General features: G+C 27.9%; 1 protein-coding gene across 10 annotated transcripts; it reads left to right on the top strand.

The window, feature by feature from the left end:
- Positions 1-7,448: 7,448 nt before the first annotated feature.
- On the top strand, positions 7,449-11,059 carry LOC112277283 (uncharacterized). Of its 10 annotated transcripts, none has more exons than XR_002968342.3 (3): positions 7,449-7,966; positions 8,430-9,787; positions 9,914-11,059. XR_002968342.3 is itself a non-coding variant. In XM_073531260.2 (2 exons), the coding sequence occupies exons 1-2, from the start codon at positions 8,341-8,343 to the stop codon at positions 9,735-9,737; spliced, it is 372 nt and encodes a 123-aa protein (XP_073387361.1). In that variant the 5' UTR covers positions 7,474-8,340; the 3' UTR covers positions 9,738-11,059. The 10 variants fall into 10 exon arrangements, 1 of the variants encoding a protein (XP_073387361.1); XR_012216730.2 differs by having other exon boundaries at positions 7,483-8,644; positions 9,670-9,787; XR_016500966.1 differs by having other exon boundaries at positions 7,498-8,924; positions 9,663-9,787.
- Positions 11,060-18,338: the final 7,279 nt, after the last annotated feature.

The raw sequence follows: 18,338 nt of genomic DNA on the forward strand, positions 1-18,338 counted from the left end.
TACAAAGCCTCTGCTTTATTAGATTCGGAAGCCTCAGCATGTTTTTTAGATGAACAATTTGTTAAAAGTCGTAAAATACCCTTTGTATAGAAACCTAAACCAGTACATGTAGAAGTCATAGATGGTCGTCCCTTGTCTTCTGGAGATGTCACTCATAAAACTCATCCTATAAAAGTAACAATAGACGGTCATGATAGCTACATAGCTTTTAACATAATTAAATCCCCGTCCAATCCAGTTATTTTAGGTTTATCCTGGCTAGAAAAATATAACCCTCGAATAGATTGGAATTCACGTAAACTTGACTTTTCCAAAAGCGTTATTAATAGTTCTACCAACCAAGTAAAAAATTATAAGTCTAGTACAATAAAACCCGTACTGATAGGTGCAAAAGCATTTATACACGCAGCAAAAGAAGGATCAACTTTTGCTATTTATGCTGCACCTATTTCTGAAAACGTAAAGACTTCAAGTGGCATTCCAAGTCAATATCAGGAGTATCAAGACATTTTTGAGAAAAAGAATGCAGATATTCTTCCTGAGCATCGCCCATATGATTGTTCAATCGACCTCAAGGAAGGAACTCAGCCACCATTTGGACCAATTTATAGTTTATCGCAAGATGAGATGGCTGAACTCAAGACATATATTGACGAGAATTTAGCAAAGAATTTCATACGCCATTCAAAATCTCCAGCAGGAGCTCCAATTCTATTCGTAAAGAAAAAAGATGGATCTTTACGAATGTGTGTTGATTATCGAGGACTCAACAAGATCACAATCAAGAACAGGTATCCATTACCAATGATATCAGGACTCCTTGACCAGTTGAATCAAGCTAAGATCTATACAAAAATAGATCTAAGAGGAGCATATAATCTAGTACGGATCAAAGAAGGAGATGAATGGAAGACTGCGTTTCGAACAAGGTATGGACATTTCGAATATAATGTCATGCCCTTTGGACTCACGAATGCACCAGCTGCTTTTCAACATCTCATGAATGATGTATTTCGTGAATTCTTAGACAATTTTGTCGTCTGCTATCTAGACGATATCTTGATCTATTCTAAGAACGTTGAAGAACATGAAATACATGTTCGTCAAGTATTACAAAAACTTAGAGATGCAGGATTGTACGCCAAGATGGAAAAGTGTGTATTTCACACTACTCAAGTTGACTTTTTAGGATACATCATTTCAAATGATGGTCTCATGATGGATTTTAAGAAAGTCCAAACAATCATGGATTGGAAGATTCCAAGGACAGTAAGAGATGTCCAATATTTCTTGGGATTTGCCAATTACTATCGGATCTTCATCAAAGATTTCTCACGAGTTGCATCTCCACTTACACGCTTGACTAGTAAAGATAAATTCCAATGGAATCAAGAAGCGGAAGGAGCATTTGAAGCCTTGAAGACATCGTTTATCTCTGCACCAGTCTTATATCGTGTTGATTTTTCCAAGGCATTTTTTATGAAAACAGATGCATCAGATTTTGCCTTGGGTGCAGTTTTATCACAAATGGAAACAGATGACAAACTTCATCCGATAGCTTTTCATTCAAGAAAATTCTCAGCAGCCGAGATCAATTATGAGATCCACGATAAAGAACTTCTTGCAATCGTGGATTCCTTTCAAGAATGGCGTCATTATCTAGAAGGCACTTCTAGTCCAGTCACTGTGTATACAGATCACAAGAACCTCGAGTATTTCATGTCAGCACGCGTGTTGAATAGTCGTCAAGCTCGTTGGAGTATGTCTTTGTCAAGATTCGAGTTCATTATCACTTATCGGCCAGGAAAACAACAAGGTTTGTCTGATGCCCTATCTAGACGTTCTTATTTTACACCAAAAGAAGGAGATGCAGCTTTTGAGCAACAAAGAACGGTCCTCTTGAAATCGGAGCAATTTCATCTCCGAGCAATGAAATCAACATTGACTGTTGATTCAACTTTTCTCAAGCAAATCCAGTCCAGTATGTCCTCAGACCCTCTTGTTCATGATATCGAGAATAATTCTTCCAAGTCTCATGATCCTTCTAAGTTCGAGTTCAAGAATAATCTATTATATTTTGAAGGACGCCTATATGTTCCAAAAGGAGAAGCACGTTTACGTGTTCTTCAAGCACGTCATGACTTTCCAGCAGCAGGGCACTTTGGATATAATAAGACTTTGGAACTCATATCAAGAGATTTTTGGTGGACACAAATGTGGAAGTCAGTCAAAGACTGTGTACAATCATGTGATATTTGTTCAAGATCAAAAATTCCTCGTCATCGACCTTACGGACTTCTTCAGCCATTACCTATACCAGAACAACCATGGTCTTCCGTTTCTATGGATTTCATCACAGATCTTCCAAGCTCAAGATCTTATGATTCTATATTTGTGATAGTAGATCGTTTCACCAAGATGGCACATTTTGTGCCATGTACAAAATCTATCACAAGTGAAGAAACAGCTAAGCTTTTCATTGATAATATCTATCGCTATCATGGATTACCTAAAGATATCATATCAGATAGGGGAACTCAATTTGTGTCAAGATTTTGGAGGACCCTTTTCAAGATTTTAAAAGTGGACATAAAGCTATCTTCGGCTTTCCATCCTCAAACTGATGGACAAACAGAGCGCGTAAACTAAGTCTTGGAGCAATATTTAAGGTGTACTATCAACTACCAACAAGATGATTGGACAACCCTTCTGCCATTGGCAGAGTTTGCTTATAATAATACAGTACATTCTTCCACGCAACAAACACCTTTCTTTGCCAATTATGGCTATCATCCACGACTTGATGCTTTTGATTTTTCAAAAGTTGATAATCCTGCAGCAGAAGATATGGCAAATCGGTTGTCAGAGTTACATGCAATAATGAAGACGCAATTGAAGGAAGCTCAAGAACGACAAAAGATAAACGCAGATCTATATCGTAAGGAGCAACCACAAATCAACGTGGGTGATAAGGTATGGCTACTTCGTCGCAATATCAAGACTACTCGACCTTGTGACAAGTTGGACTATCGTAGGCTTGGCCCCTTTTCTGTTTCTGAACAGATCAATCCAGTTGCATATCGGTTACATCTACCGGAGTCAATGAAGATCCATCCTGTATTCCACGTGTCTCTTCTTGAACCATATAAGACAGTGGATATACAAGGAAGAAGACAAATGCCACCGCCTCCTATAGAAGTAGATAATAATGAAGAATTTGAGGTGGAAGAGATATTAGACTCAAGGCGGCGCCGAAATAAGCTGGAATATCTTGTTCATTGGCGCGGATATGATATTAGTGAATGCACATGGGAGCCATCCAGGAATTTAGGAAATGCATCAGCTAAAGTCAAAGTTTTTCATCAACGACATCCATCAAAACCAAGATGAAAATCTCTCTTATAAAAGAGAAAAGATTGAGGCAAGATAACATTCAATTTCCTATCCTTGTTTGTAACTTCTTTGCATTTGTGACGCTAATTAGATGGAGAGCCAACAACCGGTGGATTCAACTCAAGAACCTTCGTTTGCTGACCTGCCGGACGAGACATTACGATTTTCACAACCTTCAAGACGACGCAATCGAGATGAAGATCTTCAAGAACGACATGTTCTTCCTTGAACAGATGGTGAGATACAACGCGTTTGATATCACAATTTAGGAAGGGACTCTCGATGTTTGATGATTTTGCTAGAGGTAGGAACAACTCCTGATGGTGTTCCGAATATTCTATTCGAAGGAAGTTACGAAGGCCTCAACAATGATCAAATAACTGGATGGTCTTCCCGCCCTGGTATGGGACACTACCGATGGTTGAGAGGCCCTATCAATCATCTTCGAAGAGAACAGAGATCAGAGTATGTGGCGAATACAATTCGTCGCATCATAGATTTCCTCAACATATGATGACCGCTCCTCGTGGAACTCGTCTCTAGAAGGGGGGGTAATGTCACGGCCATAATCATGTAAGCTAATAATTACATATAGAAATAGGTAGAAGTAAGTAAAAGTAGATAAAAGTAAGTTAATTCTATAATATTTAATATAGAAGCTTCCTAGAAACTTCCTAGACGCTGCTTTGACTTCATAGGTGTCTTTAATTGACTTTTTGGATTAGAAACGTGGTCAACAAGTTGGCCATGTGCCACACATGTTGTTAGCTTGAAGATCAAGCTAATTATGTGGCCCACACGTAGAAAAACTTGCCTTGTAAGTCAAGGCATGTGTCCTACAAAGTCAACACATATTGGAGGTCCTATAGAACGTCGCCACGTAGCCCCTAGTTAGATAGTATATATAGAGACAAGAGTGAAGGCTTCTTCACTCTTGTCAACTCCTTTCTTGCTTTTAGTCCAGGTTCAAGAGTCTTTAGTTTCTTGTCTTGTAGCAATAGCCATTCCAGTTTCCTTTTAATATACCTACTTGTTTATATTTTGACTTATTATATCGAGATAGCCTTTTGGTGTATATTTTCCCTCATCGAGTCTTTGTCCTTGAGACATCCTTTGTTTCAATTCTTTAAACTTTTGAAGTATTGTTTTACTTGAGTGGTATTTTTGTTATAGCATTGTGTAGAAATCAAGCCTTAGAGTGCATCAGGCATCTAGCTGTAGAAAAGTTTGATCTTAACTTGAAGTTACATTTACAATCCAAAAATAATACATAGGATGTTTAGGAGCATTCTTTGCCAATTTCAATGACCTCAATGAACTTTTGATTATGCAAAGCACACCTTATCAACCTTAGAAAAAATTTAAAAAATATTATTATATTTTAATTAATTCTAAATAAACCTTAAATAATCTTTAATAATCCAAATAAAATATTAAAGAAATTATAATCAACCAAAAGAAGTCCTAAAAAATTTCTAATTAAACCTAAAAAAATTGAAAGGAATTTTGAAGGAAAAAATAAAATATCATTAAAAATCCTAATGAAATCATAATAAAATCCTAGAAAATTCTATAAAAATTATAAAAATTCCAATTGAATCTTTAATATTTTAAAATTAAAATTTAAAAAATCCTAATCAAATTCTAATCAAATCTTAATAAAATCGAAAGTAAATTCTAAAAATATTTAATCAAATTTTAATTATAGCTTAAAAAAATTGTAATAAATCCTAATAAATCTTAATTAAGCTCTATAAAAATCTAAATATTTATTAATCATTAATTTCATGATTAATTTGATTCAAAAAAATTATAATTTTTAATAGACTAATTATTAAAAAGCATAAAAATTTGAAGAGAAGTAAATTAATAGTTGGAAGAAAATATTTTTAATCCATATAAGTATAAGTTGTCTTCGTTTTTTAATCTTGATATTAATTTTAGGCATCAATAGCTCTTTTTTTTAGCACCATTCTCTTGTACTACAACTTTGAATAAACATTAGAAATTAAGTCAAATATTAGCTAATAAAAAATCATTTTGATCCAATCAATAGATAATTCATAATTATAGAAATATTTACTAACATTTAAAATCCATTTTTTTAGATCCTAAGAAATTTAGATTTTAATAATCTTTGATCAAATAATTTTATTAATTTTAATTTTAAATCATACATCTGACATAATTATGTTTACAAACCTATAAAGTTTCAATTTTAGATTTGCTGACCCAAAAAGTTTACTAAATTATCCAAAATGTAATCTCCTTTTTATTCCACAAAAAATATTGTCACGCAAAACAACCTTAACTTTGCAAAAATCTCATATAGTCATTATTTACTCAAATCCCTCAAAACTAATGCTTAAAGAAACTCTATTAAGTTTTTTTCTTGAATCTTGCTCTTTGATTGATAAAAAATCCTCCATATTTGTTAGAGATACAAGGTTTTGTGCCTTTGCATTATTGTATTATGTGAAAACTAATCTAGAAATGTATTAAGCATTTGGCTATATAGGTAAATTACATTTGAAATAAATTAAGAACTTAACAATCTTAATAAAATTCTAAACAGACCTTAATAGAATCTTAACATAATTCTAAACAAATCTTAATAGAAACTTAACAATTATAGCCAAATCTCAATCAAATTCTAAAGGATTTTTACAAAGTCACAAAAGAATGATTAGATAATTCATAAAAAACATAAAAAAATCTTAACGAACATTAGAAAAAATCTTAAAATAATCCTAATAAATTTATAAAGTAATCACAAATAAATATTTTTAAAAACCTTATGAAAATCTTATTTTATAAAATCCTATAGAATCTTTAAGTAAATCTTTAGAATACCTTAATAAAATCCTAAGCTAATCCTAAATTAATTCTAACAATCCTAAAAAAATCTTAAATAAATTCTAACAAGTCCTAACATACTCTAATAAAAACCTAAAAAAATCCTAACAAATCTTCATGAAATCCTAATCAAAACCTAACCAACCTTAATTAATCCTAGAACAGTCTTAAAATCTTAACAATTATTGATATATATATATATATATATATATATATAAACTCATTAATTTTTATTTAAAATATATCATTATATAAACTCATTAATATATATATAGATATATATATTCTACTAGTAGTATTTTTTATTAAGTATAAATTCTTAAATATTAAAAGTCTTCTAAATTAATTGAAACTTAAATATATATACTTTTTATAGATTCAATATTAATTTGAGTCCGTAATCTTCTTTAAACTTTGTTTGGTTTTAGATTAATCTCTTTTTTTCTATTAATTAATTTTCTTGATTTACAAATATGTCCAAATTCTAAAATAAATAAATAAATATAAAAATTAAATATAATATTTTTTATAGTTTTAAAATTTTATATTTGGCAGTTTAAAATTATTATTTTTGTTATGATTTGAATTCTTATCTATTACAATTGGAAAAAAATGAGAAAAAAATTTGATATAAGTTATTCTTACATATAAAATATAAAATATTTTTACAAGAAATATTATGTGATGTAAAAATTTATTTGAAAAATATTCAAGTAGGTCAACTACTCACATGTTTTTTAATTTTTTTATTATATTTTTATTAATCTGTTATTAGAACGATGCATAAATGTTTTTGCTCAAAACATAATAAAATGAAAATTTCTCTCAAAATAAAATTTATCAACTCATGCTAGAAATGAACAAAAAGAATTAAATTAAATTAAATTAAAAATAACACTTTGACAAAAGCAATTCCAACCCCACTCTCAAATAATTAAAATTCAAAATTACACTGTAATTGTCCACAATCAATGACCCAAAACTTTTTAAAAAATTATAGAAAGGAAAAAAACAAAACAAACATAAAATTATAAAAATAAATAAACAAAACAAACATACAAACATACAAACAAAAAACAAACGCAAACAAGAATATTGGAGTGCAAAATGATAGACCATCATGGAATACTGTTTGTTTGTTTGTTTGTTTGTTTGTATGTATGTATGTATGTATGTATGTATGTATGTATGTTTGTTTGTTTTAGTTTTAGTTTTTCTAATTTATGATTTTCATATGAATTATTGTCTTGCAAATTATCAGTGAAAGATCCCCAAACCCTGGCAGTTGGGATTGAGCCCAGTGTCCTATTAGATTAAGCATATACTTCCAAAAGCTCAAGCATGTGAGGCCAGGAAAGCTGAAGTTTCTTCTCACTTTTTTCCATTCCCTACAAGGCCCCTGAAGTTTCCCAACCACTGTTGTTTCATACAACACATTGAGGATTCAATTTGTTCAAACAAACAAGCTTTGGCTCACAAAGGCCTTGAAGAAGCAGAATCATTCAGAACAAGTTTAGATGCAATTGTTGACCTTCAATTTCGAACCTGAAAAATTCAGTTGCTGGTTGCGAAAAAAAACGTGATAAATCACATGGGTCCACACAAAAATGGTCAGCTTGTTAGCTTAGACTCTTGTGTGTGAGTTTCCATAAAAATAACGAGGAAGACTGAGGAGATGGGAATGGTTTCATGCTTGTTTTCACAAGGAGAATCTCTGGTATACATTTGATTTCGACCATATTTGTTGCATGATTTCACATCTGTGCAAGGCCTGTTTTCATGGATGTGGCGTAGCGAAAGTCCAGTGGTGCGGAGAGATGTTCACAACTTTGTTTTTGGAGGCAGATTGGCAGTAAACTTGACACACCGAACACAGATTTCTCGATAAATTGTTCGGATTTATCAAGAGATAGCGCCTCACACGTGCTGCTTCTGTTTTACTTGTAATTTTGTGAAGCTTGTAACTTAAACCTTCGCTGCCCAATAAACTATTCGTTTAGTTGTGTGAAGACTGTGACATGTTTGTGGGAACTGTAGTACTTTGGTGGTCATGTGCCATTTTGCACACTGGGTGTCCTAGGGTTTGTGACCATGATTCTCTTGAATGAATGCATTTCTTGGTTTAGAGACTGCGCCTGGTTCTTCTCATTGTCAAGTGTTGTTGTTGCTGTTGATGGTAGAATTTCGAATAGTCTGCTTGACCAAATCAGTGCGGATGATGAAGACGACAGTCAAAGCCGCGTATGTGATGACGGCAGTCATGAGCCTAGGCCTCAGGCCAAACAAGGCAAGCTTGGAGACGAAGGCAAGCAGGAAAATGACTGGGAAGTTGACGAGTGTCATGCACGCGCCACTTCAGGGACATGCACCGCCTCGTCGGATTTCACACCACACGGTTTGTACAAAGTTTCCCAGCTCGCATGTTCCCATGATAGGAAGTATATGCCCAGCCTTCATGCTGGATTTGCTGAGTCGTGGGTTCCTTCGAGGACTTCTTCATGAATCTTTCATGATATTTTAGTCCTTGTCTATGAAATTCTCCTTGATGGTGAAACTTCTCGGATCCTCAGGGCGCAAAGCCCAAGCTGCTCCCATGAATCTTAACATTTTCACTCTTGTTAGACGAGCTTTGATTGACGATGCCGCCGCATCTGTTGCTTGGAACTTTCAGAGAGGTAATCTGCATGAAATTTCACATGCAGTTAATCAGTTGAAGCTTTAAAAGATTTGAAGTCCTTCCGTATTTATGGTTTGAAAGAATCCTCTAGGATGCATGATTCTTTCGTACTTGCATAGCGTAATAAATCACCTGACTTGCTAAACCGGATAAGGATTCAGCAACAATGATTAGAAAATGGCGGAGATTGATTCAAGCACAATTTTCTTGCAGAGTAACAGATAGTAACGTGTGCATGTTTCACTGTCGAGCGTTTCAAGCCATGTCGACGACCCGTTCAATAGACTTCTTAGGTTATTATTGGGAATACCATGCCTGTCTGCTCTGTTCTATTTACTGGAAAAAACATTGGGAACGTTACGATGGTCAATGTTGTAGGTTTCCACTTAACTTGTAGTTAACAACGCCAGTGATAATTTTGTTTCTATTGCATCAATACACGTCGTGCATGTGGAAATTGAGATAATTGAAGTCGGTAGGTTTTCTATATCTGTTGCTCATGGGGCTTAATTGCAGCATCTTTCAGTCTCCTCAAACTATTCTGCGCTTAGAATTTAATTCCTCGCCCAACTTCTTCGCTTCAACGTGGAAAATGCAAATCAAAACCAGAGGACGTATGGTTCGCGTTTTCGTTTTTCCACATGATTTCTTGGTTTAGGGCTTGAAATAGCTTCCAAAACGTTACAATTAAAACAAATTAACTTGACCTAAATGTCCAAGCGACGTTACCTTCAAGTGTGCAGGAATCCAAAGAAGTTATAAGAGCATGATGATTGTGACAAATCATGAAAATCTTATCAAGTTAGCATGATCGAAATACATGTAAGGTAGCTGCGTTAGCCAGCATTTTAAATTGGGAAGGTACATATCACTCATCAGCTCCTAATCCTTTGACCATTCAGGTTGGGTAATAAATAACAGCTATCTCAAGAGGTGCTCCTCCTTCAAGCTGTTGCTTCACATATTTCTGTTTTAAGTGTATTGCAGGTTCAACCTCAAACATTTATTGAAAGGGTGAAGAGAAACACGGGAACGCAAACTTTGAAGAGCGAAGTCGTTACTACAGAGCTGCTGTGACTTAAGTTGCATACTCTGGAACGTCTGATTCAAACCATTGAAGTGGACCTTAACATCAGAACAGAAGCCTTTCTCTACGTGAACATACCAACCCGTACCCGTTGGCCAAATTCTTTGCAGAATCTGGTGGAAAACTTCAGCACATGAACAAACCTTTCCATTATGTGTTCAAGCTTAAGAGCAGCTTCAATCACGAACGCAATCTTTCGACAGGGTGACGTTCCGACAGTTCAGCTTATTGCATCAGTGGAGAGAGAGTATCTGGTTCAAAACCCTAAATTTATCTGTGGGATTTTCTAAGCTTTGAGCTCACCAGAACCGACTGTCAGGCTGGATCTGGTTGGCGATCAGGCACATTGTGACGTCCCCATCCCTGACAAAACGAATTTGGTGTCTGTCTTATGCAGTTGTCTTAATTGCTCGCAGGAGCAGAAGGATGTACCAACAAAGTGTAAGCCAGAACTGTTGCCTCGTGACATGGAAAGGGGTGTCCTTCTCCGACTCTCCTGGAAGGCAAGCCCCTCACGCACACTGTGATTGCTCTTCATTGTCCCCATTTCAGAACAAAAGTGAGGTACATACAGCTCCAGAATGATTGACAAGTATTCCATTCCTGCGTTCTTAGTCAGAAACTCTGCTCACCTTAAACTGGACCCACATTCTTGTGCCCATGAAAGAGGCTTCCAGGATCGCCACAAAACAAGGGGTTCCACAAGATCAGGGATAGGTAGAAATATATTGCAGAATTGAGAGACCACATAGAGATGAATGCAAGTGCATCTAGCATTAAAAGGATGTATCTTAGTCGGAGAATAGCAAGAAGATAGACTTGATTTTATTGGAGAATATAAAAAGAGGTAACAATGGTAGGTTGGAATTGTGCAAGGTTTACAATCTTTTTAGGGCTTGTAATATAGCAAGTGGAATATGTCAATTACCAATCATTGTGAATGTTGTTTTGGTGGAGATAAAAGTAGAAAGGTAATTTGGAATTATTGTCTAAGGACAATACTTTGTTTATTTTATTTTATTTTATTTTTATTTTTCAGTCATTCATCCATGTTCAAACATTTTTGTGAAGTGCTTGTGATTTAGAAACCTAGGCATGGTTAAGATGAGGTTTAAGATATCAAAAATGGATTCATAAGACATAATATTTGTTAAGTAAGATTGATTTTATTACAAATTTTTTAGTTAAATAAGAGAATTTTTTGATTTGGTGAACACTTTTTGATGGATGATTTTTATTTATTTATTTATTTTGATATATATATAATTGTTTCAAAATATATAGTCATCTTAGACATCTATTTTATAACTAATTTATAAATTTTCAAGTTTATTTTCTTGATTTCATATATTAATGCCAATAATATGTTCAGTATTAAGTTTTATTATTATCTCATATAAAAATTAGTTTTATAACTGTCTTATATATTTTTATAAAGAAAATATGTTACTTTTTGTTTTTGAAAGTTTTAACTAGGAATGCAAAGATTTTTTTTGTTTTGTTTTGTTTTTTTTGGATTATGAAGATTATAAAAAAATATGTTTTTATGATTGAATTTGTAACATCCTAAACTCAAATAGAGATAATTTGTATATATAATCATATGTATTAAAACTCACAAATAAAAGATATTATATAAAAAAATATTATTAGAAATATAATGTATTTAAAATTAAATAAATTATATTAATAGTTATTTTTTAAATGATAAAAAATAAAAAAAATTAATATAATTTTAATTGGAATTTTTTTTAAAAAGAATTTAAGAATAATACAAGAAAAAATATTGATTTAATATAGTATTTTTTAAAAATCCTTTAATGAACTTATGGATACTTTAAAAAGATTTTTTTATAGATAATTTATTACGAATTTTGAGATACTATTACAAGAAATTAAAAGAAGATTACATATCTATCTATATTTTTTAAATTAAAAGGTATCAAGGACATAAACCTCAAAGAACTAAAATGTCAATACACTCTTGTGTCACTCAAAAAGACTAAAAAATCACTCAAAGATGATATAGTATTAAACTAAAATAGCTATTGCTAAAGACAAGAAGACTAGAAAGTCTTGAATCAAGAATGTGGACTAGAAAGGTGTTGACAAGAGTGAAGAAGGCTTCACTCTTGCCTCTATATATACTCTTAACTAAGAGCTAAGTGGCAATGTCTTACAAGACTTCCAAAACATGTTAATCTTGTAAGACACATATCTTAACTTGTAAAGCAAGTTTTCTATATGTGCGCCACATAGTTAGCTTATTCCGCAAGATATTAATACGTAGTTAACTTGTTGACCAAGTTTCTAATCTACCAATCAATTACAAATACATGTACAGTCAATGCACCATCTATGAATCTTCTAAGAAACTTTTCTAGAAAATATTTTGAAACAAATGTATTTTTATCTACTTCTACTTAAGCATATAAGAAAATATTAGAAAAAATATGTATGTCCATGAAAAGATTCTTTTAAATATAATAATTGAGTAATAAATAAAAAATAAGTCTATTAAATATATTAAATAAATAAGATCAATATCTTGATAAATTTGGTGTATTTTTTCATATAACTTATAGGAATCTAAAATCCTTTAATGTACTTATTGATACTTTAAAAAAATTATGTCTTAAAGGTAATATGGAATTTATTATTAGTTCTAGTGAAAAAATAATAAATTCTATTTTTATTATTGACATTATAAAGATTAAAATTTATTGGTTTACAAGTGCTTAAATGAAGCCGCCTAATTAGGTAATTTGAAAAATAAAATTGCATCTTACATCTTATTAAAAATCCTAGGTTTATCAATACTATATCTATATTGAAGTATAGATACTTATATTACTTTAATAAATTATAATAAGCAAAAATGAGTAGATTTAAGTAAAGTATATACGATCTTTTTAAAAATTATATATAAAATGAAGATCAAATCAATAAGTATATTTAGATATTTTATGCAATTTCAATTTTTTTTTAAAGATTTTTTACATCTATTAAGCTAATAAAGAAATATTATAAAAATTTAAAAATTCAGCTTGTAATAATTTACAATCTTTAGAAAATTATTACTTGGTTTTTTTGTTATTTAGTACATACAAAGTTAAAACTAGGGCCATCTTTAATTTTTATAAATTCTTTTTATACTCTAGCCTTAATCCAAAATTTCCTAATTTATTTTATACATAATAATATCTATTCTCTTGCATTCTTTTATTTATAAACATATATGTATATTTATTTATGTTTCTTTTTGTTCTTTTTTAGTTGTAAATAAATTTGTTGTGTTTTTAATATTTTTTAGATTTATAATTTTAACAATTCGATAATATTGATAGTTAAAATATTAAAATTCAATCATCTTATTTTATTATTTTATTTATTTTTCCTTATAAATATTAAATAAATAATATATATATATATATATATAATTTTTTTTTTCTTATTACTTATTTTTTGATATGTTGAAGTTATTCTATTTATATAATAGTTAGAAAAAATTATGAAAATCATTATTTAAATATGTAATAATATTATAGAAATAATATTTTTAATACACTAATTATTTTTTTCTACAAAAATTAATATTCTAGGTCATTAATTATAAAATTAAAATCATAGAGGAAATTGTATCTACATATGTATTATATGAAGTAATACTTTTTATTTCAAATTATCATAGAAATTATGTGAGATTTATTAAATAACTAAGGATTTTTTTGTATATAATATTTTATGATAAAAGGTTTAAGTTTTAAGGATTCATCACCAAAGCCCAACTTGCTATGAAGCTCAAATTACAAATATATTAACCTCTGACATGGGAATTTATGTTTATTAGAATGACATATAATAGACACTTCTTATCTTGATTTACTTAAAAAAAATATCTAATTTTAAAATACTTACATGCATTTCTAGCTGAATTTTGATATACATATCAAAAATACAATATTTTTTTTGCAATTGTCGTAACTACTTAAATTTTGCAAAAAATATTTTTTGAAATAATATATGGTTTAAAATCATAAATATTATTAATCAATGTCAAATAGAATGATCTTTTGCTCATCTACTAATTTTTTTTAAAGATTACAATCTAATACATAGATTTTTTTTATTAAATACACCTTATTCATAAATAACTAGATTAAATATTTTTTTAAAAAAAAATCAAATTTATTTTTAATTAAAAAAAACTTCTAATAAAAAATTTCATTTTATTATTATTATTTATTATACTATAATAATGGCTTAAACCTTTAAAACATACTATCAAAGAAAAAAGAAAAAAGAATACACAATTGTGTTATATAATTCCAATTTTCTACAGCACTAATGAAAAATTGGCATTAGAAAAAGAAAAATATATTTATATTATAAAATATCCCTTTTTTTTTAATAACTTCTAAGAAAATAATTTAATTTAAAAACTAGTGAATAAATTTTAAAAAGAGATAACATGTCTAAGTACAACAAGAATTGTGTTGATAAATTCTTATATAATGTTGTTTTAATAAAATTTCATATTATGGTTTCAATTTTTAATTAAATTTAATTTCTCACTGTATTAATTTTTTCTTAATTTACTTAAAAAAATTTCACAATGATTTTTTTTTAAGTACAAAAAAACAAAACATCTAATATTTTTTAAGATAAAATAAAAAATAAATATTTTTCTTTACTTATTTATTTATCACCTAGCTTTCATTTAATTAATATTTTAATAAAATTCTTTAATATTAAAAAAATATCAAGATTTATTTGAAAAAGAAATATGGATGTTATGTCCAAAAATTATTATTACAATTGTCATATTGACTTTTAGGAAAGATTTAACTACTATTCAGAATTTCCTACTACATATTGCAAAATAAAAAAAATTACTTTCAAAGAATGCATCAATAATAAATTTTCTTTGGAATTTAAAGTATATTGCAAGAATAGCAATCATCATTAAGAAACTTAGAGTAGATCTTTATAAAATATATAAAAAATAAAATTTCAATAAATATTTCTTTTAAATTCATTAACATTTTTTTGTACTTATATTCTAATTATTTTAAATTAAAACTTTAATACTAGAAATAGAGCGAAAACTCAAACATTTCTTATGAAACTTATTTTTAACCTATTAAATTTTGAATTCAAAGACAATCTTTTCTACTATATTTTTATAATTTTATATTAATATTTTTTAAGTATAACTATATTAAAATTAAGAAAAACATGATTTTTCAACTATATCTTATATTGAAATACTTTTGGAGGATAGAAATGTAAAAATAAATCATTTTTTTTCTTGATTTAATAGTACTTTCAAAGTAAAGACCTCATATTGTTGATTTTAAAACTTTTTCTAACTACTACCTATTGTAAAAAATCATGGTAATTTATTTCAATAAATATTATTTTGAATATTTTAACTCTAAAATTTTACAATTATTTTAATGTAAAAGATAGATAGTCTAATTAAACTAAGTTGTTTTTAGTATTTTTATGAAATTTATTAAAGTAAAAAAGAAAAAAAAGCATTTAATTAATAACCTCTATTAATACTACTAATTTTAACTACATCGCATCAAACCAAATTTCCTGATTTGTAAGAAAAACATATAAGACATTATTTAATAGTGGAAATGAAGATTAAAGTTTATTTTATTAAATTTTTATTTTTTATCAATAGATGAACCAAAGTTATGAATAATTTATTTGAACAAATCCTTTTTAATATACAATCATAAAAATTAAAAAGTGTTTCTCAAAACATTAAGAACTGAATTGTAATCGTACAAAATATTTTTATTTTTTAAATAAAATTTTATGTGAATTATAATAATTTCTATTTAATAGAAAATTTTGGTATTTTAAATTTTAATAATCTTTTGTTGAAGGGTTTAACAAGAAAGTTATAAAACAAATTATAATGAATGCAATCACAAAAAAGAAATTCATAAAATTCGATAGAAAAGAAAAGTAAATTATAATTGGTAATTAGATTCTATTAGTTTGTATTGGTGTTAAAAAAATTTTTTATGCTAGATTTGTTACATTTTTTAGACCATTTTATTAGTAATAATAGACTAATTTAAAAATAAGTTTCTTATTGATTATTTTAATTGATAAAGATATAGATTTTTGAAATATCCTTTTTTATCAGATCTTCTTAAATTTTCAAAATAATAAAAAAGAAGTAATTACCACCATTTCTCTTTTAAACGAATAAAATTTAAGAATTTAAGATAAAAGAAGTAATATTTTAATTAATATGAAAACATCTTATACAATCCTAAAATTCTTTTTGGTCTTATATTCTATATAAAATTTTCGTTTTTTGTCATTATTATTAATATTTTGAAACTTTATAATAGTCCCACATAAAATTCTTTAAAACAAACTTAAAATTCTAAAAAATTTCTATATCTCTGATTTACGTAGGTACCTTCAATTTTATGATATTTTAATTTTAAATATTAAATATAAATTCAAAATTTTAACTTATTTTTTTTTAAAAATATTTCTTACTTGACATATAATACATTGAAGTTATTTTTAATCTAACCAATGGGTTGATTAAGATAAAAAAGTTTTAGGATTATTATTTTTATAATTTTAGGATTTTAAAAATAATAATCCTAAAATTGTTCTATATCTATTAATCAAAGATTATATAATTTATATGATGTTAATAAAATAGCTTTAAGAAAATATAAGATATTTAGATGTGTATAAGAATTTAAAAGAGTGAGTTAAAGGGCATTATTATTATGTGATTTTTTAAGCAATTTAAAACTTATTTTGTAAATTTAACATTCTTTATGGAGTCTTAAGATATATTTATTACAGCAATAGATGAAATAAAAGCATGTATCGTAAAAGAATTTTTAAATATCTTTGATATTTTTAAAGATTTAAGAATATAATCTATTAAAAGGAATGAGTAGTAAACTAACACAATTAAATCTTGAATCAATCCACCTTATTTCCATGGTGCAGTTTTTGTGACTACTTTTTTAATTTGGAAATAATAAAATCTATGAAATTAATGGCCAACAACACTCAAATCTTCTTCTATGCTAATTGCTGGTTTAGCATACACAAATATGCTTTAGAACTCATGTTGCATGCTCAAATACAAATGCCCCACTAAGAATCTTAATCTCACATCTTTATTTTATAGTTCTTATTATAGAAGTTTGAATATAATTTGGTGGCTTTTCAATCCAAATGTTACAAATAACAATCAAGATGTGTTGGGATTGAAGCTTGTATGCTTCTTAGAAAATTAATATTCTTTAACACAATAAAAAAGGCATACATGTATTATTCAATAATGCTAAGAAGATCCATTCAAGTATTTTTTATGTTATTGTGGTAGTTCAATTTAAAATTTAGGTCGATCAATTTCACACTTTGTATTAAAAAGTTGTTTATTGGTACTTAAAAAATATATATTTTTATTGTTTTATTAATTTTTTTATAGAGTAGCTATATCATTATTTTTACCACATTTATCAAAAAAAATAATAATTACATCATTAGTTTCATTCCTACCTTTATTTAATAATTTTAAAATAGTACATTATATAAAACCTATCATGTTGTTATCTAACAGACTATATACATATGATTCTTTTTTTATCATGAATAAACTTGTAAATATTATTCATTTTAAATTTATTTATTTAATATAATAATTTAAGGTTTAATATTATTCTTATAAATGCATAGTAAGTGTCAAAAGAAATACTTAAAATATTTTTAATTATTTTAAATGAAAATTAAATAATGATAGTTGTAAGAATACAATAATTAAGAAAATTTTATTTTTGATATATTATTGTAAAAATATTAATTTTATTTAATATATATAAATATTAAAAAATTTATAATTTTAAAAAACTCTACATGTATTTAATATATAATTCTTATATATAATAATATGATATAATCTATTGATTTTTTATTAACTAATTTAATATAAATCTACAACTTCTTAAATTTTAATTATATCTCATTTAAAATTCATAAAATTTATTATAAATTTAAAATTATCTATTATATAATAATTATTTTTAAAAGAATAGTCCAAGGATTTCATTATTGATTTTAAATTCTTTATTTTAACTAAAAATTAATATTAGAGATAAAAATAGATAATATAATAAAATTAAATTCTTAATACCAAAGATCTTAAATTTAAAATAAATAAATTTACAAAGTTTAAATCACAAATATTATTTTGTATATAATTTTAGATTTTTTTTAATCTAAATGAGTTTTTATTCGTAGATGTTTTAAAAATATATTATTTTT

This window comes from Physcomitrium patens, chromosome 25, assembly GCF_059467195.1.
Source record: "Physcomitrium patens ecotype Gransden chromosome 25, ASM5946719v1, whole genome shotgun sequence".
Taxonomy (NCBI): Eukaryota; Viridiplantae; Streptophyta; class Bryopsida; order Funariales; family Funariaceae; genus Physcomitrium; species Physcomitrium patens.